General features: G+C 40.0%; 1 protein-coding gene and 1 long non-coding RNA gene across 9 annotated transcripts in view; one reads left to right on the top strand and one right to left on the bottom strand.

The window, feature by feature from the left end:
• LOC125172694 (uncharacterized) overlaps positions 1-7,148 on the bottom strand; it is a 62,920-nt gene extending 55,772 nt beyond the window's left edge. For all 4 annotated transcript variants that reach the window (XR_007154808.1, XR_007154806.1, XR_007154805.1 and 1 more), the window contains exon 1: positions 7,063-7,148. This is a non-coding gene — a long non-coding RNA (uncharacterized LOC125172694). The remainder of the gene's footprint in view (positions 1-7,062) is intronic.
• Positions 7,018-20,267, top strand: BZW1 (basic leucine zipper and W2 domains 1). 5 transcript variants are annotated; one of them, XM_047871125.1, is made up of 12 exons: positions 7,018-7,164; positions 8,370-8,443; positions 10,198-10,374; positions 12,359-12,453; positions 13,444-13,509; positions 14,125-14,260; positions 14,931-15,040; positions 15,185-15,355; positions 15,833-15,979; positions 16,338-16,476; positions 17,862-17,984; positions 18,410-20,267. In XM_047871125.1, exons 2-12 carry the CDS (start codon positions 8,380-8,382, stop codon positions 18,439-18,441), a joined length of 1,260 nt encoding a protein of 419 aa, XP_047727081.1. In that variant the 5' UTR covers positions 7,018-7,164; positions 8,370-8,379; the 3' UTR covers positions 18,442-20,267. The 5 variants fall into 5 exon arrangements, with proteins under 5 accessions (XP_047727081.1, XP_047727082.1, XP_047727083.1 ...); XM_047871126.1 differs by having other exon boundaries at positions 7,028-7,160; XM_047871127.1 differs by having other exon boundaries at positions 7,095-7,197.
• Positions 20,268-20,401: the final 134 nt, after the last annotated feature.

Raw genomic sequence — 20,401 nt, 5'->3', positions numbered from 1 at the left:
TGGGGTGTTGGGAGGCTCAGTTGGTTAAGCATCTGACTTTGGCTCAGGTCATGATCTTACGGTTCATGGGTTCAAACCCTGTGTCAGGCTCTGCACAGATAGCAGAGCCTGCTTTGGACTGTCTGCCTCCTTCTCTCTTTGCCCCTCCCCCATTTGTGTGCACTGTCTCTCAAAAATAAACATTTAAAAAAGAAAAGAATAGGGGGGCGCCTGGGTGGCGCAGTCGGTTAAGCGTCCGACTTCAGCCAGGTCACGATCTCGCGGTCTGGGAGTTCGAGCCCCGCGTCGGGCTCTGGGCTGATGATGGCTCGGAGCCTGGAGCCTGTTTCCGATTCTGTGTCTCCCTCTCTCTCTGCCCCTCCCCCGTTCATGCTCTGTCTCTCTCTGTCCCAAAAATAAATAAACGTTGAAACAAAAAAAATTAAAAAAAAAAAAAAGAATAGCTTATTTACCAAATTTTATTAAAATAGGTAATTACTAATGCTTATTTTTCATAATCTTGATCATAACAAATATTATTAATAGTATATAATAGTAAATATTATTAATAGTCAAATAACTAATGAAATCATTCTATGCGGCAAATGAAAGAAATGTCATAAAAGAGGGATTCTTGGCTGGCTCAATCGGTAGAGCATACAACTCTTGATCTTGGGGTTGTGAGTTCAAGCCCCACATTGGGCTTGTAGAGATTACTTTAAAAAAAAAAAAGATGTTTTGGCACAAAAACAGACACATAGACCAATGGAATAGAATAGAAACCCCAGAACTAGACCCACAACCATATGGCCAACTGATCTTTGACAAAGCAGGAAAGAACATCCAATGGAAAAAAGACAGTCTCTTTAACAAATGGTGCTGGGAGAACTGCAGAAGGTTGAAACTAGACCACTTTCTCACACCATTCACAAAAATAAACTCAAAATGGATAAAGGAACTGAATGTGAGACAGGAAACCATCAAAACCCTAGAGGAGAAAGCAGGAAAAGACCTCTCTGACCTCAGCTGTAGCAATCTCTTACTCGACACATCCCCAAAGGCAAGGGAATTAAAAGCAAAAATGAATTACTGGGACCTTATGAAGATAAAAAGCTTCTGCACAGCAAAGGAAACAACCAACAAAACTAAAAGGCAACCAACGGAATGGGAAAAGATATTTGCAAATGACATATCGGACAAAGGGCTAGTATCCAAAATCTATAAAGAGCTCACCAAACTCCACACCCGAAAAACAAATAACCCAGTGAAGAAATGGGCAGAAAACATGAATAGACACTTCTCTAAAGAAGACATCCAGATGGCCAACAGGCACATGAAAAAATGCTCAACGTCGCTCCTCATCAGGGAAATACAAATCAAAACCACACTCAGATATCACCTCACACCAGTCAGAGTGGCCAAAATGAACAAATCAGGAGACTATAGATGCTGGAAAGGATGTGGAGAAACGGGAACCCTCTTGCACTGTTGGTGGGAATGCAAATTGGTGCAGCCACTCTGGAAAACAGTGTGGAGGTTCCTCAGAAAATTAAAAATAGACCTACCCTATGACCCAGCAATAGCACTGCTAGGAATTTACCCAAGGGATACAGGAGTACTGATGCATAGGGGCACTTGTACCCCAATGTTTATAGCAGCACTCTCAACAATAGCCAAATTTTGGAAAGAGCCTAAATGTCCATCAACTGATGAATGGATAAAGAAGTTGTGGTTTATATACACAATGGAGTACTACAGGGCAATGAGAAAGAACGAAATATGGCCCTTTGTAGCAACGTGGATGGAACTGGAGAGTGTGATGCTAAGTGAAATAAACCATACGGAGAAAGACAGATACCATATGGTTTCACTCTTATATGGATCCTGAGAAACTTAACAGAAACCCATGGGGAGGGGAAGGAAAAAAAAAAAAGAGGTTAGAGTGGGAGAGAGCCAAAGCATAAGAGACTCTTAAAAACTGAGAACAAACTGAGGGTTGATGGGGGGTGGGAGGGAGGGGAGAGTGGGTGATGGGTATTGAGGAGGGCACCTTTTGGGATGAGCACTGGGTGTTGTATGGAAACCAATTTGACAATAAATTTAATATATTGAAAAAAATAAAATAAAATAAAGTAGGGAACCCAGGGGGGTGCCTGGGTAGCTGGTTAAGTGTCCAACTTTGGCTCAGGTCATGATCTTGTGGTTCATGAGTTCAAGCCCATGTCGGGCTCAGAGCCTGGAGCCTGCTTCAGATTCTGTGTCTCCCTCTCTCTCTGCCCTCCCCCTGCTCATGCTCTGTCTCCCTCTCTCTCTCCCTCTCTCAAAAACAAATAAACATTAAAAAATAATAATATAAATTAAAAAAATTATAAAGTAGGGAACCCAAGGATGCCGGGCTGGTTCAGTCAGTAGGGCATGTGACTCTTGGTCCTGAGTTTGAGCCCCATGTTGGGCATGGAGCTGAAAGAAATGAAGGAAGGAAGAGAGGAAGAGACAGAGAGAGAGGAAGGAAGGAAGGAAGGAAGGAAGGAAGGAAGGAAGGAAGGAAGGAAGGAAAGGAGAAAGGGGGTAAGTAGGGAACCGAATTTGGCCTAATAATGACGAAAAAAAGTTCCAAAATACTTCTATCGTAAGACATTGTCCTGAATGTTGCTGACATTTTACCCAAAACTTTGTTATTGACATGCTGGAGTTTGCAAGGTTAGCCATTACAGGATTCTTAACTGAGCACAGAAAGTCTGAATAACAAAGTCCTGCACAGCACTAACAAAACAAAAGGCAATTTAAGGCAGACTAGGCATTTCCTCAAAGATCTGATTTATCCCTCCTCTCCTTGAGCTCATTAACCTTAAGCTCCTTAAACTTAACACTTTAAGCTCCTTAAATTGTTACACTAGTACAGCATTTATTGAGTAGGCATGCAGTACACTGTTAGGAACTACATTCAGTTTAAGGACAAATAACAAATCTACTAAAAGATATGGAACCCCAGTTATGAGCATTCGAAGGGTCTTTATCATGTAAAGCATCAGTACTCACATTTTACAGAGAGGTTAAGTGACTCATGTGAAATCTCAAAAACACCCAGGGACTAGATTCTCCTTTAAATATCTATACTCCAGGGCACTTGGGTGGCTCAGTCGGTTGAGTTGAGGGTCCAATTTTGGCTCAGGTCATAATCTCACAGTTCGTGGGTTCAAGCCCCACATCAGGCTTTCTGCTCTCAGCACAGGGCCCACTTCAGATCATCTGTCCCCGTCTCTCCCTGTCCCTCCCCCACTTGCACACACACACACACACTCTCTCTCTCTCTCTCTCTCTCTCTCTCTCTCAAAAATAAATAAATATTTTTAAAAATAAATAAAAATAAATGTCTGTATTTCAGCATCCCTAAAAGAAAACCAGCTTGAAATTCCTTCTCACCTTTCTTTCTCCTCCATGGTCAGGTCTCCATGAGAAGTACTACCTATACCAAACCCATCCCATACTTACTAAAGCATGATGCTTGCTATACAGTGAGGCACTACTAAAATGAGTAAGAAATTGCCATTGCCATAAAGAATTTCAGTATAGAATAAAAGACAACTGCAAATACAAAAGTAGATTGAATATCAGAAAACACAAAGTGCAAAGTTCAGAAAAGGAATATGTTTAAATCAGCTGCAGTGATTAAGAAAGGCTTAAGGGAAGGGTAGTATTTGAGATAAGCCTTGAAATAATAAATGGGATTTTGAGAGTAAAGAATGAGGAAAGGACATCTCAGTCTGATTAAAGCATAGAGTTCAGGTGTTTGGAAACTTTTCTGCTCGAGATACAGTTTATAAACATTTCCCAAGGGCATAGGTAAACTAGGCTGCCTGCCATATACGATTCCAAATGACCCCCTCTCTCTCTCACTTCCAGGAACATATATCAGCATGCAAATGAGTGAGAATGATCTTATAATAGATAATCTTCCATCTCCTTTATTTTTTAAAGGAAATCACTTGCTAAATTTAATATAGTTTTTAGTCAAAAATGCTTGCTACACCCACGATGGATGGCAATTACAGGTTAAGAACCACCAGTGTGATGGGAAGTAAAGGTGAAAAACATTGGTCAGAACTATCCCTGGGTGATCTGGAGTACAAACCACAGCATGTAAATAGTGAAGAGATATGATTCAGGCGGCATCTGGGAAGATTATTCTAGAAGGGTGGAGAAAGGGATAGCACAGTTAGGAAGTTATTGCAAAAGCCCCAGTTACTTAGGGGTAATAGAGGCCTAAATGAAGATATTACTGGAAAAAGATGATTGAGTTGAGAAATGTGACAAATATAGAAGATAAGCTTTGTGAGGTCAGAGGTCTAACTTGTTACCTCTGTGTCTCTAGTGGTCTTTAGTTCGGCAACTATTTGTTGAATGGATAAATAAGATCTTGGTGGCAAGACAGTAATGCTACAGCAGTGCAGCCAGAATGCCTGGGTTCAAATTAAGCTCTTCCATTTACTAGTTATATGACCTTGGGTAAGTTACTTGACCTCTCTATGCCTCAGTCTTCCCATCTATTAAATGGGGCTAATGATGGAGTCTAGATCATAGGGTAGGTTTTTTTTTTTTTTTAATGTTTATTTTTCTGAAAGAGAGACAGAGCATGAGCAGGGGAGGAGCAGAGAGAGAAGGAGACACAGAATCTAAAGTAGGCTCCAGGCTCTGAGCTGTCAGCATAGAGCCTGATGCGGGGCTCAAACTCATGAACCAAGAGATCATGACCTGAGCCGAAGTCAGATGCTTAATTGACTGAGCCACCCAGGTGCCCCAATCATAGGGTAGTTTTGAGGATTAAATAAGGTGGAGTGCTTAGAAGAATACATGACACATATATCTGCCACATAACAGTAACTATTCTTATTAGTAAAACATTGTGCCTTTAACAGAACTTCAGAAGTGAGAAAAACAGTTTAGGGGTAAGGGTACAAAGAGTGTTTAGTTTAGCATTTAGTGGAGCTACCAGATAGGCCTTGGGGAAAAGGCTTACACTGAGGAATCTGACTCTTGCCACTTCTCGCGCTCCCCATAGTCCTCCCATCTCCCACCAAGATCCAGTCACACTAGCCCCTTTCAGTTCCTCCAACAGGTCAGGTTTTTCCTACCTCAGGACCTTCCCACTGTCATTCCCTCAGCCTAGAAGGATAGAGAGCCTTGACAAATATGTAATGATTCAATAGCATTTGGCATTCTTTTAAAAGTTAACTCCAGGGCACCTGGGTGGCTCAGTTGGTTAAGCGTCTGACTTCAGTTCAAGTCATGAACTCACAGTTCGTGGGTTCGAGCCCCGCATCAGGCTCTGTGCTGACAGCTCACAGCCTGGAGCCTGTTTCAGATTCTGTGTCTCCCTCTCTCTCTGCCCCTCCCCTGTTCATGCTCTGTCTCTGTCTCCAAAATAAACATTAAAAAAAAAATTTTTTTTAAGTTAAATCCAGGGGCACCTGGGTAGCTTAGTCAGTTAAGTGTCTGACCAGCTCAGGTCATGATCTCACTGTTTGTGGGTTCTAGCCCCGTGTTGGGCTCTGTGCAGACAGCTAGGAGCCTGTAGCCTGCTTTGGATTCTGTCTCCCTCTCTCTCTGCCCCTCCCCTGCTCATGCATGCTCTCTCTCAAAAACAAACTATTTTTTTTTTAATTTAAAAAATAAAAAAATCAAAGTTAAATCCCTACGAATGTATAAGGTAAGAAAGCAAGGTGGAATAAGATAAAAGGAATGAGCACAGAAAAGAGGAACAGCAATTGCAAAGGACTATCCAGGGAGGTAACCAGGATAATTGGAACGAAGTTTTTAAGGAGATGGGTAATGTTCTAAATGCTCAGAGGAGGAAAGGAAGATGAGGATCACTGGATTTGGCAATAATTCTGAGGAAGAACTCTGAGAAAGTAATTGTCCACGATGTTGAGAGGGGAAGGCAGCAGAGGTCAGATAGTTAAATAAATCAACTAATATAAACTGATTTACCCAAAATGTTTGATAAGGGAGAGAAGCAGAGTGCAGGGAAGATGACTGTAGCAACAGACCCTGTTTTTAGGGTTTGGGTGGGATTTTTTGGTAGAAGGATAATAACAATGGAGAGGCAAACAAACTAAGATACAAACGGAATAAAAACATGAGGCTAGATCTTGGAGACATTGTGCATCTCTGCAGTTTTAATGCCCACAGTGCTTTTCACACGCGTTACCTTGTCCCTCAACTCTCTGATGATACATCCTCTAATTCAGTGGTTCTCAAAAGTGTAGTCCCTAGACCAGCATCATCAGCATCAGAGGGAACTTGTTAGAAAAGCACATTTTTGAGTCCTACAACAGATCTACATAACTGTGCGGGTTAGACCCAGCAATCTGTGTTTTAAAAAGTCCTCCAAGGGATTCTGAGGCTCTCCAGGTCCCCGCAAGGACCACACTCAGGAGAAAACGACAAAAGACCGCTGCAAGGAGTAGCGGCCACAGTTGGAGGGCAGAATTTTCTTCTGAACCTTCCATCTGGATCTCCCAACCTCCTAAGAGAGGCAGTGCACGACCCCAGCCAGCCAGCAGCACCGCAAAGCAACGTCGCCCCGCTTCGGACTAGCCTGAGCGAGTTCTACCAACCCCAACGGGAGCGGAGGTCAGCTAAGGACCCTTGGCCAAGCTCAGCCACCGCCCTAGAAAGGGCCCGAGTGCACCAAGTACTCAGGCTTCGACTTCCGGCGGGGGGGGGGGGAGGGGGGGGGTCTACTGGGAGGGACTCCGGGCGGCCGTAACCAAATTCTTCAGGATTGGCGGGGATGGGGGGCGGGGTATTTGTTCTTCTAACCCCTCCGTGTGCTACGAGGCCGCAAGGGGCAGAGAAGGAAGAAAGACAGGCTGGGATAGGATAAGTTTCCGCAAAACCTTGAACCCAATAAAGGAACAAAGAAGACTTGAAAACCCTTCTCCCTGTCCTTTCCTACTTTCCCACCCCGAATCCCAAGGAATGGAAAAGGCGGAGGCTCAAGGACTCGTCTAGGGGGTACGCGGGAAGGACGCTTGAGGAAGAAATCTCGCGATAGGAGGCCGGCCGGGGCGGGGGTGACACCTCTTCCCTCCTCCTCGCGTTAGTTCCGGTCGCAGAGGAGACACCGCCGCAGTTGCTGCCACATCGGGGATTTCTGGCTCTTTTCTCTTCGCCTTAAAGTCGGTGAGGCGCGACGCTCGCCTGTCCCGGGACGAGGTTGTGGCCCTCAGTCGCCAGACAGGGCAGGGGGGTGGGGGTCGGCAGGTCTGGTGTGGCCCGGCTTGAATGGGTCTGAGCCGCCGCCTGAGGCCAGGCGGGATCCGGGGCCTGGATTCGAGGGCCACTGCCGCCACCTCAGCAGGGAGGTCGAGGGTCTGCGGCCCGGACCGGGACGTGGGGCCCGGGGGTGCGCTGCGGCGCCAGAGACCGAGGGACCCCCCCCTCCCCCCAGCGGCCTTGCCTGGCCTGGGTAACAAAGCCGCTGCGGCCTCTGTTGGGTGATGTACGCGTGGGGGGTTCTGGCGGGAGGGGCGGGGGAGCAGCCACCACCTCTGCGGCCGCCTCCACCACCGCTGCTTTCGCTGGAGGGCGGGCGGATGTACGGGGCGGCGGGGCCCCCGGCGCGAAGCGCCTCGGCGCCTGTGGTCCGCTCGTTGCGGCGACCGCCACCACCGGCGACGGGGTCAGTGGAGAAGGGGCTGCGGGCCGAGAGCTCGCCCCTGCGGCGCCCCGCAGGGGCCGAGGGGGTTCTGGGTGGGGGGTGGGTTATCTCGTTCGAGCGGCAGACGCAGGAAGGGTGTGGATAGGGAGACACGTGCTCGGGGAGGAGACTTGGATTGCAGGGTACGGGGCAAAGGAGGCTAGGCCGGCTCTCAGTTCATTTTGCAGGCTGGAGTGGTGCAAGCGGCCGCTGCAGTCACGGGCACAACTTCATAGGGTGGTGCTGCTCATAGGCCCACGGTAGAAAGGATTCACCCTTTGATGGTGTCTGAAAATCGACGTACACGTTTTGGATACCTCGCGGCAATGGTGGCAATCTCGCTTAGACTTCTGTGGTGCTTAGAAGTAGTGGAATATGCAGGCGAATTCAAAGAGGAACGAGGAGGAAACCAAACAATTATGTTTATGATGGGTGATTTGCCCCTAGTCACTATGGTGCTGCTATAAGGTCTTTTAAAAGTGTACTTCACCGTACATCTTCAGAGTTTCTCGTAGGGAGAAATGCAGGATTCGAAGTTACATTAATTCTTGGTGTCTGCCCCAGGTACTGCCAGGCTGAAAGTGTTATATTTGATTTATATTGTGACTACACCAAGGTTTGATGCTTTGTTTTTAGAACAAAATGTTATGGCACTGATATTTTTAAGGCTTTATTTTCCTTTTCTTAGGGTGTCTTTTATGAATAATCAAAAGCAGCAAAAGCCAACGCTATCAGGCCAGCGTTTTAAAACCAGAAAAAGAGGTAAATATGTTTTAAAGTCTCTCTCCAAACTTCCAGAACAACTTTGATATCTTGGTTTTTCTGCCAGGCAATTGCTTAATAGTAAATCTTTTGAGAGAAAATATCAGAAAGGAACTAGAATTTCTAGTTGACTGCCATTTCAGATATACCCTTAGTATTTTTACTGCTTTTCTAAGCCTTTAGTTTTTAGTATCAACATATATATCTCTATAGTGAATGGTCTTTTTATTTTGAGGATAAAGTACCTTTTTTTTTTTTTTAAGTATGGAGTGCATTTTCACTAGCTAAATTTTATTTAAGCAGACTTGCTTGAGGGGAAAAGTTAATTTATGAAAGGGAGCTCCTAATGCAATTGCTGGTTTTTCCCAAACTTTGTGAAGATTTCTGAGAGAAAAACCAGACTTTACACATGGAAGCTAATTATGGAACAGAGTTCACACTGTAATGTCTTTTGAAATTAAATATTTCTCACAGACAAGTACTAGAATTCTGTTAACTGCTTTTCTCTATTAGTGGGTAGTTAGGTGAATATTCTGTAGCAAAGCACTTATTGGTGACACAAAGTTAAGTGGGGTGTGGTCTCAGATATATTTTGTATTGGGCTTAATACTTTCACCAGGATTTTTCAGTGTTATTGTTCAAAAGCCATATCGACCTTATTTTACAGGAGATTTTGAGGAAATAGAACTGGGTCAGCTACGGGTTATAAATTGTTTTTTTCTACCCTGGGTAACAGACACTTTGAGATATATATTACATAATCTTTTGTAATCCCTGATCATAGACCGTCCTCTTGTAGTGGGGAGACTAAACAGTGATTTGATTCTAGTCTTTTCAGATTTCTTTAGATTTAACCTGCTAAATTAATTTTCTCAAGAGGAGGAAGAGGAGTTGGAAACTGAGCAATTCAGCAGTAATAGGGAAAAGTCTGTATCCCCTTGAGGATGTGGTGATACCAAGTCATTTTATTGTTATTAGCATCAGGAAGAGGTGTCACTTCCCCAGTTCCACATTGAGATAACTCATGCCCTCCTAGTTCCTCATGGTGGGGTCCTGGGTAGCATGAACAATCATCCCAGTTTGCCTGGGACTGAAGACAGTTCCCAGGACCTAGGCTTTTCAGTGCTAACACAAAGTCTTGGGCAGACAGGGAGGAGTTGGTCACTCTAGGGCTGTGTGAAAATTAAGGTAGCATCTAACCTAGATAGGGAAGTCAACAAAGCTGGGTATGTCCCTAAAGCACTGTTAAGTACCAAATGAATGATTTAAAACAAACATAAAGTGTTATGGGTATTTAAAGAAAAGAATCAAGAGCTCCAGCATTTAGACAGAATTTCACTCAAGAATAAAATTTACCTGAAGTTTAGAGGATGTCCTAAATTTCAGAAGAGCCCAGAGGCAATAGGAGAGCATTTGGAGTAGAAATTGCCTCCTGGCAGTAGGAACACACTAGCTCATTTAACTCATCATTTATGAGACTTGTGTGAAAAAAATAGTAGGAGAAAAGCCACACAATTCTTGTGACTAGGCAGTCATGCCTTGCATTTGCAGAGGATATTTGTAGTCTTTTATTGTGTCTGCTTGCATTGCAGGTCTTGGGTAAGCTTTGTGTTTTGTTTTTTTCAGGTGTTGAAATAAATGAGATTGTGATACATGTGGTTAACTTATTCAGTAGTTACACTTTCATAAGGTGGTGGTTTCATGGCATTTTGGTAAGCCTTTTAAAACTAAATGTTGTGGGGTTTTCCCCCCAGATGAAAAAGAGAGGTTTGACCCTACTCAGTTTCAAGACTGTATTATTCAAGGCTTAACTGAAACTGGTACTGATTTGGAAGCAGTAGCAAAGTTTCTTGATGCTTCTGGAGCAAAACTTGATTACCGCCGATATGCAGAAACACTCTTTGACATTCTGGTGGCTGGCGGAATGCTGGGTAAGTGTCTGGGTTTTGTGGGAAATGTGATGTATAGAGATTATGTGGAATCCAGAACATGGACTATTTGACAAACCTGTCAAATTGGGGTGGCTTTGTTTTTGGCTTTTTTACTTTCTTAGGATTTTTCCATTCCCCCCGCCCCCAGGTCATAGTAGTTTAGCAAATTATCTTGCTCTGTCTAGCTTTATAGTTGAAATCTGTTAGAAAATCATAACATTTGGAGATGACTTTTCTGATATGTACATCCCTACTACATCCCCAATCAGTAATTTTTCCAAACTGTGTTTGAACACTCTCCATTAATGGAGAAATCTTAGCCTCTTATGTAGTCTTATGAAATACTACTTCTGTATGCCTGAGGACTAATCCTACATTCTTCAGTACATTAGCCACAATCACTTAGAGTGTGGCTAATCTAAATTGAGATGTCCTATAAGTGTCAAATATACATTGAATTTTAAAGACTTGATATAAAAAAGAATGTAAGACATGTCAATAATATTTTGAATACTGAAATGTTAGAATCAATATTTTTGATATGTTGGATTAGAGTATATTAAAATTGCACCTTTTTTGGGGGGCGGGGAGAGAAAGAGCCTGAGCCAGGGAGAGGAGCAGAGAAACTCATTTTTTTATAAGGAATAACTAAGACAGTTTACAGGTTTTCTTAATGTTTATTTATCTTTTGGGGGGCGGGGCACAGAGTGAGAAAATCCCAAGCAGGCTCTGCACAGAACCCAGTGTGGGGCTCAAACTCATGAAGTGTGAGATCATGACCTGAGCCAAAATCAAGAGTTGGACGCTTAACTGACTGAGCCACCCTAGGCACCCTCTGAGGAACTCTTAAGTAGGCTCCACGCCCAGCAGAGAGCCCTGACACACGTGGGGTTCTTAAAACTGCAAGATCATGACCTGAGCCAGAATCAAAAGTTGGGCACTTAACTGAGCCACCCAGGTGTCCCTGTTTTTAATATTTTTAATGAAGTTACTAGAAGATATAAAATTACATCATGTGGCTCACATTATGTTTCTGTTGCACAGCACTGCTCTAACTTCCACCTCCACCCTCACCAGCTCAGGATGTCTTAAAAGAATGTGCCATTTAGTTAAATATCTTCAAATGATGATGATAATTTCATTTCCATAGCTCTTTAAGACATTTCAAAATGTTTTCACAGTGATATGATATTGATCCTCAGGGCCAGCCTGATAGAATCAGAACTCTTATTTGTAAGCCTGCAGAATGGAGGCTTAAAAGGCTTCAGTAACTTACATGCAGTCAAATAATTACTCAATGGTGGAACCAAGGAACTTAACGTTCATATGTTCTAATATATTCCATTATATTAGCAGTTTGTAATAAGAAATACCTATTTTCTACTTACAATACTAACCCTAAATCTGCTTTTAAAATCCTTTCTTAAACCTTTACTAAGGAAATTTTCAAATATATCCTAAAGAGAATAGTAAAATGAACTTCTTGGCTGTTACCCTACTTAATTGTTAACAGTCTTAGTCTGGCTGTGTTCCCCCTGACTTCATCCCCCTCCCCCATATTTCAAAGTGTATATCAGACTCACTTTATCCATAAATACTTACAAATGTATATGAAAGATAAAGACTAACTTGTAAGTTTTTATGGCCCAGCCTCTTAGGAAGCTTGAAGGGTTGTTTTCTGTATGGAAAGTTACGTTATCAAAAGCAACTTAAAACATCTCCACTTGAGTGACAGATTTGGTACTGTTGAATGGTTAATGCAGTGAGTTTAACTGGGTTGCTGAAGGGGGTTATTCTCTCAAGTTGTTTCACTTTATTCACCAACCAACCATGTTGCTTTTGAGATAGTGACTTTGCTCTCAGATCATCTTTTAGAATTTGTATCATTTTATTTTATAATGAGAATCCTTCCAGAAAGTAAGATTGAAATAATTACTAATTTTAAATGAAGGTCACTGCAAATTTTTTGTAAAATATACCTTAGCCCCAGGTGGTACACTGGCAGATGACATGATGCGTACAGATGTCTGTGTGTTCGCAGCACAAGAAGACCTAGAAACCATGCAAGCATTTGCTCAGGTAAATGAAACTATATATTTATTTCAGTTAGCTATTATCTGTCTGAATAGGTGTAGTCTGCTTTTAAGAGGTTGCAAATAGAAAGTTGAAGGAATCTGAAGATTTAGAGATACTTTTTGGTGTAATATTAATGAACTAGAAATTTCAAATGTGTTGAGGAAAACAAAGTAGAAAAGATTGAATTATTTTCCTGTTTGTCCCTTTGGAATTAATCCATTTTTAAGGAAAACCCTCAAACTGAAAAGGAAAATCATTTCCTTGTCATTTCATTCAATTATTTCTGCCTGTAACTTTTTATTTTATTTTATTTTATTTTTAATTTTTTTTAATATTTATTTATTTTTGAGACAGAGCATGAGCAGGGGAGGGGCAGAGAGAGAGGGAGACACAGAATCTGAACCAGGCTCCAGGCTCTGAGCTGTCAGCACAGAGCCCGACGCGGGGCTCGAACCCACGAACTATGAGATCATGACCTGAGCGGAAGTCGGACGCTTAACCGACTGGGCCACCCAGGCGCCCCTGCCTGTAACTTTTTAAAGATGAATGAGTTAATAGGCAGATTAGCTTACCAATCAAAATTTCATTCAAAGGTTTCATACATAGTTTGTGTTATTGTAAGCAAAGAATTCAAGTGCTCCTAACCTAGAAATTTGTTACCTGTCTTTGGGAAAGTAGAACTATATTCTCTGATCTTATTCTGTTAATAATCTTACAGATGGGTAAATGACTTGTATTTAAGCAATAAATAGTCCTTGCTTTAATATCTGGCAATAAAAATCTATCGTGGGTGGCTATTAAAGTGTTATATTGTAAGTTTTGAGAGTTGACAGATTCTTCCCAAGTGGGCTTTTTAAATAGCTTGTAAATTCTAATATCCAGTGGAAGTTTCCCTTCTTTGATGCTCTAAAGATACTATGAGATACTCACATCTTTTAGGAATCTGGCATCTGTAGATATCAAGTTATTAAATTCCATTACTGTTCTTCATAGGTTTTTAACAAGTTAATCAGGCGCTACAAATACCTGGAGAAAGGTTTTGAAGATGAGGTAAAAAAGGTATGAACAACAGTATGCTTTGTGGATACAGAAGGTTGGGGTCAAAGAGGGGAACATTAAATCTTAATTTTGCCACAGATTGGAGAGGATTTTAGGTATTTAGGTAGACTGTCATTGAAATGTGATTTGGGGATGTATCATTTAGTTTAATTTGCTACACAGTGTTTCCTAGCTTTGTGTCCAAACAAGTGGCAAAAAACTAAAGACCAAAATGGGGTTTGTTCAAAAGATACAGTAAGATCAGAGCTAAGCAGATTGAGAAAGAAATTTAGCATACTTGCTATTGAAGTCTTAGATAGTCTGTATATAGGTAGATGAAAAGATGTAGTAATATTAATAGTAACATCAGGTTTCAACCTGTTCTAATTATTAACTCATGTAATACAGAAACCCTGTGAGGCAAGTTTTATTATCCACATATATATATGTGAGGAAACTGAGGCACAGAGGATAAGTAACTTGCTCAGGATCACTCAGCTAATGTTACTATAACTGAGACTAAAACTTGGATGGTTAGACCCCAGAGCCCACACTTTTAATCAGTATAGGTTGCTTTACTATGTCTCTTTATATAATACAGTTGCTCTTTTAACCTTTAACTATTTACTTTTATAGCTGCTGCTGTTCTTAAAGGGTTTTTCAGAGTCGGAGAGGAACAAGCTGGCTATGTTGACTGGTGTTCTTCTGGCTAATGGAACACTTAATGCATCCATTCTTAATAGCCTTTATAATGAGAATTTGGTTAAAGAAGGTAATCAGCCTTTAGTAAAGAATTGTCTTTAGTTGTGTGAAGGTGAGGATACCAAAGAGCATGAAAGATGTACTGATATAAAAACTAGGATATAACTTACATAGATTTGATTTGTGTAATAGTCTTAGTTTTTTAACTATCTTTAAATTTAATAAAATAAAACTCATTAGATATTTAATATATACCTTTGGCTATCTTTAGGTATATACCAGATGTGGTTATAACTTAAAAAGAGAAATGCCAGGGAAACCCAGAAAGATTAATTCCAATTGGGAGACTTGGGAAAGTCAGAGAAAGTGACTTTAGGGAAAATGTCAAGCCCAAAAGAAAATAAGTTGCCTGATGTAATTTTCATAGTTAAATAATTCTGTTAAAATAAAAACAAAACTTTTTTAAAACTAGACTACTGAGTGCTTAATGTGCCCTATTTCCCACAACAGCCCTGTCAAGTGTAAGAACTGTTACCCTCATTTTACACATTAGAAAGCAGTTTAATAACTAAAAGTACCTAACTAGCAAATGAGACAATAGAGAAATTGGAGTGAAATGGTAAGCAGCTTTGTGGCAGAGGGAAGTTTGGGGATAAAGGGAGTAAGTCTGTGGTTGAAATGGGGAGATAGAATGGTTGAAATCCACTTGTTTCTGCTAAGTAAGCTCTTTTGTTCTACAGGGGTTTCAGCAGCTTTTGCTGTAAAGCTCTTTAAATCATGGATAAATGAAAAAGACATCAATGCAGTAGCTGCAAGTCTTCGGAAAGTCAGCATGGATAACAGACTGATGGTTTGTAACTTTTTTCATTCTTCCCCTTCTTGCCAACACTTAAAGTGTAACAAGGGAACTTTCTCATTTCTAATCTGTGAAAAGAAGTGGTTTTTTATTGATACGATTTAAAGACCACTTGACCAGATTAAATTCTCCTTTCAGGAACTTTTTCCTGCCAATAAACAAAGTGTTGAACACTTCACGAAGTATTTTACTGAGGCAGGCTTGAAAGAACTTTCAGAATATGTTCGGAATCAACAAACCATAGGAGCTCGAAAGGAACTCCAGAAAGAACTTCAAGAACAGATGTCCCGTGGTGATCCATTTAAGGATGTAAGATATTTTTGTTTAAACCATCTTTACTAACTAACTAGAACTTAAATAAAATTTTGGAAAAAATAAGCCATCTCTATGATTTTTTATTCACTTGAGAAGCTTTAAGGTATTTCACCAGAGTGAGTTTTAATTAGTGGCTGTTGAATTATGTGCTGGGGCTTTTCATTAGCCTTTTTCACATTTAATGCTTTACTAGTGCCCAGAAATTATAGGGCTTGGGGATTTTGTAGGGTTCAAGCCAGTGAATAGGTTTTATGTTTCCATCTCCATCCTTTTCCAGCTGGTTTGCCTGTGTGTAAATTAAGGCTTGGACTAGAGGTCCATCCCTTCCAGTTCTAAAAGTTCTCTGATTATATGTGGTACACGTGTGGTTCCATTGCCAGTTGTGTTTTTATGTTTTTGTAAAAGGTCTAAGATTGATGCGTAGAGTATACATATCAAAACTGATTTACTAAATTGGGATTCTTTTTGCAGATAATTTTGTATGTCAAGGAGGAGATGAAAAAAAACAACATCCCAGAACCCGTTGTCATTGGAATAGTCTGGTCCAGCGTAATGAGCACTGTGGAATGGAACAAAAAGGAGGAGCTTGTAGCGGAGCAAGCCATCAAGCACTTGAAGGTAAGTCTGACTTCACCTTTCTTTGGCTCACGGTTTAAAAACAAATACATGTTTAAAAATAGCATTGGCCTGAAATTTGTTGTTTGCTTTTGAGGGAGTATTGGAAAATATGAGCATTCCTTATTTATTCTCTAAAATATTAACATTGTATTGACAGTTGCCTGGAATCCCTGGTGCAGACAGTATAGCTTGGTTGGCTTAGTTGCTTAGAGAGCCTTCTGCTTAATTTAAGTTTCCATTACATAGAATATAATTTACAGTGATTTTGAAAGATCTGTTATGTTCTGTATTTTAGGAATTTTGAAATGGCTGGTCATTATAAGAAGTGACTACATTTTTTCTCTTTTCCCTTTAAAAGCAATACAGCCCTCTACTTGCTGCCTTTACTACTCAAGGTCAGTCTGAGCTGACTCTGTTACTGAAGATTCAGGAGTATTGCTATGACAACATTCATTTCATGAAAGCCTTCCAGAAAATAGTGGTGCTTTTTTATAAAGGTAATTTAAATTTTGGATTTTGTGAATACATTTAATAAAAATCCTAAAATACTCCTCTAATAATTTCAGTGAGTCTGAACATTAGCTCCATAAAATATTTTACTCTAATCATAGGACTGAATTGTCTCTAATTGAATTGGGTGCTTTTTAGTGTATTAATATCCAAAATATCTTTAAACCTTATTAATAAGTTAAAATCTAAAACCTTCTTGGTGTGGCCTCACACTTTGTCTCCTGTTCTCTACCAGTTCTCTTCCCCAGACACACTCTTCACATCTCTTGTAGTCTTTGGCCCATGACAAGTTGACTTCCCTTCTTCACTCTACCCCATTAGCCATCTTGTCCTTCAAGATCAGTTCAAAATGCTCTGGTAAAACCTTCTATTTCAGTTATTATTCCCTTTTCTGTGATCCCTATTTCAGAAAACTGATCTAAAGTAGTTAATAAAGATAAGGACTTTGTTGGGAGAGAGCCCATTGCAATATATGTAGATTACTATCGTTGTTAATAATGTTTGGGTGTTTTTAAACATCTGTTTTTGAGAGCATGCTCGTGAGTGGGTGAGAGGCAGAGATAGAGGAACAGAGGATCTGAAGTGGATTCTGTGCTGAAAGCAGTGAGCCAAATGCACAGCTTGAACTCAAAAACTGAGGTCATGACCTGAGCCAAAGTTGGACACTCAACGGACTGAGCCACCCAGGCACCCCTGTTTTTTTGTTTTTTGGGTTTTGTTGTTTTTTGTTGTTGTTGTTTTTTTTTTTTAAGGGAGAGAGAGAGTGTGCACACGCATGCAAGCTGGGAGGATCCCAAGCAGGCTCCACGCTATCAGCTTAAGCTCAGAACCTATGAGATCATGACCTGAGCCGAAACCAAGAGTCAGATGCTTAACCTGCTGAGTTTAATGAATTATTGATCAAGTATCACTGATTACTTAATCACAAGGTTTCTCAACCTTGGTATTCCAGATATTTTGCGCCATTTAACTCTTGTTCGTAACAATCCTGTGCCTTATAGACTATTGAGTAGCATTTCTCCTCAGTGTAACAATCAAGAATGTCTCTAAACATTGTCAGATGTCCCAGCACGGGGATGGGGTGTGTGAAGTTGCCTTCAGTTGAGAAAGTCACTGGTTTAGTGAGTGTTTTTCCTAGCTGTAGGTTCCTATGTTGGCAAGAAGTTGACAAAACATTTCTTTATGTAGGTTTCTCATTTTATCTTTTCTATTTTTCTTTAAAAACTGAAGAAACCAGTTGAGTGTTCTGAATACAATTATTGTTTTTACTTGACTTCAGTAGGCTATTTTTTACCATGCACACATCTGTACCTTACGTGGCATCTGACTCTGCCTGAAAAACTCCCAGATATAATGATGACTCTCTTTCTAGCTGAAGTCCTGAGTGAAGAGCCCATTCTGAAGTGGTATAAAGATGCTCATGTTGCAAAGGGGAAAAGTGTCTTCCTTGAGCAAATGAAAAAGTTTGTAGAGTGGCTCAAAAATGCCGAAGAAGGTAAGTCTTTTACTTGGTGCAGTTTGTTTGGTAAGCCGGAGAACTAATTTTAATGTGGCCATTGTATATGCCACCTTTTTTTATTCATATACCATTTTGTACCTCGAATACAGACTTTCATTCATTTCTGACAGATCTGCAAATACCCATTTACTTTAAGGCAGGTAGGGAGAGCTTGACTTTAAATATTGGAGTATTTTGATGGCGTGGCCATTAGACATTCTGAGGAGGAAAATTGAAAAGATTGAGACTATTTAATATTCATGAATTTTGAGATTTATAAATGAAGGCTTGTGAATATCCTCATAAGTGGGGGATTATTAATAATATATCTTAATTATATTAAAAATCTTCAAAGTTATAAATGGGGACTTTTGTTTTCTTTTATTATATAATGCTTGACTGCATCTTTTCCCCTTTTCTAGAATCTGAGTCTGAAGCTGAAGAAGGTGACTGAATTTTGAAACTACACCCTCAGTAAAGCAAACAGGAGTTGTAGATAAAATGTCATGTCTCATGTGTCCTGGTTCTTACATCTTCCTACCTCCCTATATCAAGCATGATATAAGGGCTTTCATGGCAAATTTTATTTTAAATGTTTCTATGGTTACTGGAAATGTTGGGTTTAGTTTCTAAAACCATGTTTTAAGTAGCTACAGGAGCTATAGATTTGAATCTAATGTTGCATTAGTCTTTTCAGTTATCTTCTACCTCCTGTATTTTCTACTGTAATAATGTAATTTAAGGCCTTCCACAATGAACAGTTCACTTTATTCCCTGGGTTTTCTATATAAACAGTTTTCAAGATATGATTTGGTTAAAAATAATTTGTTATAAAAATTCTGTTTGCAAATTAAACTGTAAAAGTATCAAAGTCTCAAAAGGCAATGATTTGTGTGATAATTTGGTATGCCCAAAGCCCTGCTCATCAATGAAAATCTCATATACAGTAATTGAATTCATTAACATGAATCTTGAGTATTTGGACCGTTGCTTGCATGTTGGTATTTTCTTGCATTTTTAACCCTGGATGTCCTTGAGCTCAATTGTTTGCTCTCTGGTTTTTATTCTTTAGTAAAGCCATGGAGAACAAGCTTGAAAGTGAGTTGTTTGGGAAATTGTGTATGACAGAGGTGGTGGGAAGAAGAAAGTTGAGCTTGTTCTCATTAAAAACTTTTGCATTCAGTTTGTATCTTTCCAGGCAAAACCAATGGATATTCTTTTCATACAGCCATTTTCAAATGTACCTTAGAAAAATCTTGTCATTTAAAGTATTTTACGCTTGTCATGCACTTAGATTGAAAGGAAAGGGGCTCATAAAATAATGTGAGTGCCTACCTGGCTCAGTTAGAAGAGAGCATGTGAATTTTAATCTCACCATGGATTCGAGCCTCACATTGGGTGCAGAGATTACTTTTTTAAAAAAATAAAAATAGTATGAGTAAAGAAAGTGACTATCAAATCCCAGGAAGTTGTTAAATATTAAGTGGTCAGCATGTTCTGAGACTCTAAATGTAACTCATTTCCTCTTGCCTTAGAGTATTTGTTGTAAAGAATGAAGTGCAATGATGATACATTCCCACTTGATCATGTTGGATCAACTTCATTCTCTTGACATCCTTTTAAGTAACTCAAGCACCTGGCTATTAACATACCCTAGTTTCCATCTTTTTAAATTGCCATGAGCCAAATATCTCTTATATACAATTGATCCATTTATTTCAATGGCTGCCTTTTAATTTCCATCTTTCTTTTCTTGCTGCTACCCATATATATATATGATATATATGTTATATATATATATATATGATTTATATATATATGTATATATATATATCATATATATACATATATATATGTAGTCATTAGAAAACAAAAAATGACCACCACTTTGGTGGAGAGACTTCATATTAATAAAGTGAACATTTTGAAAGGGTTTTTTTTTTGTTGGGAAAAGAAACCAACTTAGAATGATGCCACCAGACTGAATGGAAATTGCCCCTTTCAAAGGTGCCGTTCTTAGGAGCCAAGAATTCGGTGTTTAAAAGTTCATCTTGAGGGAATATGTGTAATATAATTTGAAGTAAAGGTGTAGTGACCTTATGAAGAACATAACTGATACCATTATGAATGGGGTGAAATTGTTAAAGGAATAACTTCGATAGTTTTAATGCACAGACAAAATGTATTCACTAGGTTTCTACATAGTGATCTGCTTTTACTTTGTAATTTGTAGTCCTCAAAAGACTTTTTCAAAAATAATAAAGTCCATCCTTACGCCTAGGTTATAGGTCAGTCTTTAGTTTTTTGTTGGTTTTTTTTTTTTTTTGGTGTATTCCATGTTTATACCTAGGAATAGCTGTACGTTATGCGTTCAGACGTCTCTACTGTGCAAACATTTAATAATCGTCCTTTTC

Source organism: Prionailurus viverrinus, chromosome C1 (genome assembly GCF_022837055.1).
Source record: "Prionailurus viverrinus isolate Anna chromosome C1, UM_Priviv_1.0, whole genome shotgun sequence".
Classification (NCBI taxonomy): Eukaryota; Metazoa; Chordata; class Mammalia; order Carnivora; family Felidae; genus Prionailurus; species Prionailurus viverrinus.
The sequence above is the reverse complement of the archived record's forward strand: the minus strand, read 5'-3'. Positions and strand labels throughout refer to the sequence as shown.

Coding starts and splice junctions, on each gene's coding strand:
- BZW1 (XM_047871124.1), top strand. CDS start 7,482: ATGTACGCGTGGGGGGTTCTGGCGGGAGGGGCGGGGGAGCAGCCACCA. Junction 8,444..10,197: donor TTTTAAAACCAGAAAAAGAG/GTAAATATGTTT, acceptor TTTTCCCCCCAG/ATGAAAAAGAGAGGTTTGAC. Junction 15,980..16,337: donor AAGCCATCAAGCACTTGAAG/GTAAGTCTGACT, acceptor TCCCTTTAAAAG/CAATACAGCCCTCTACTTGC.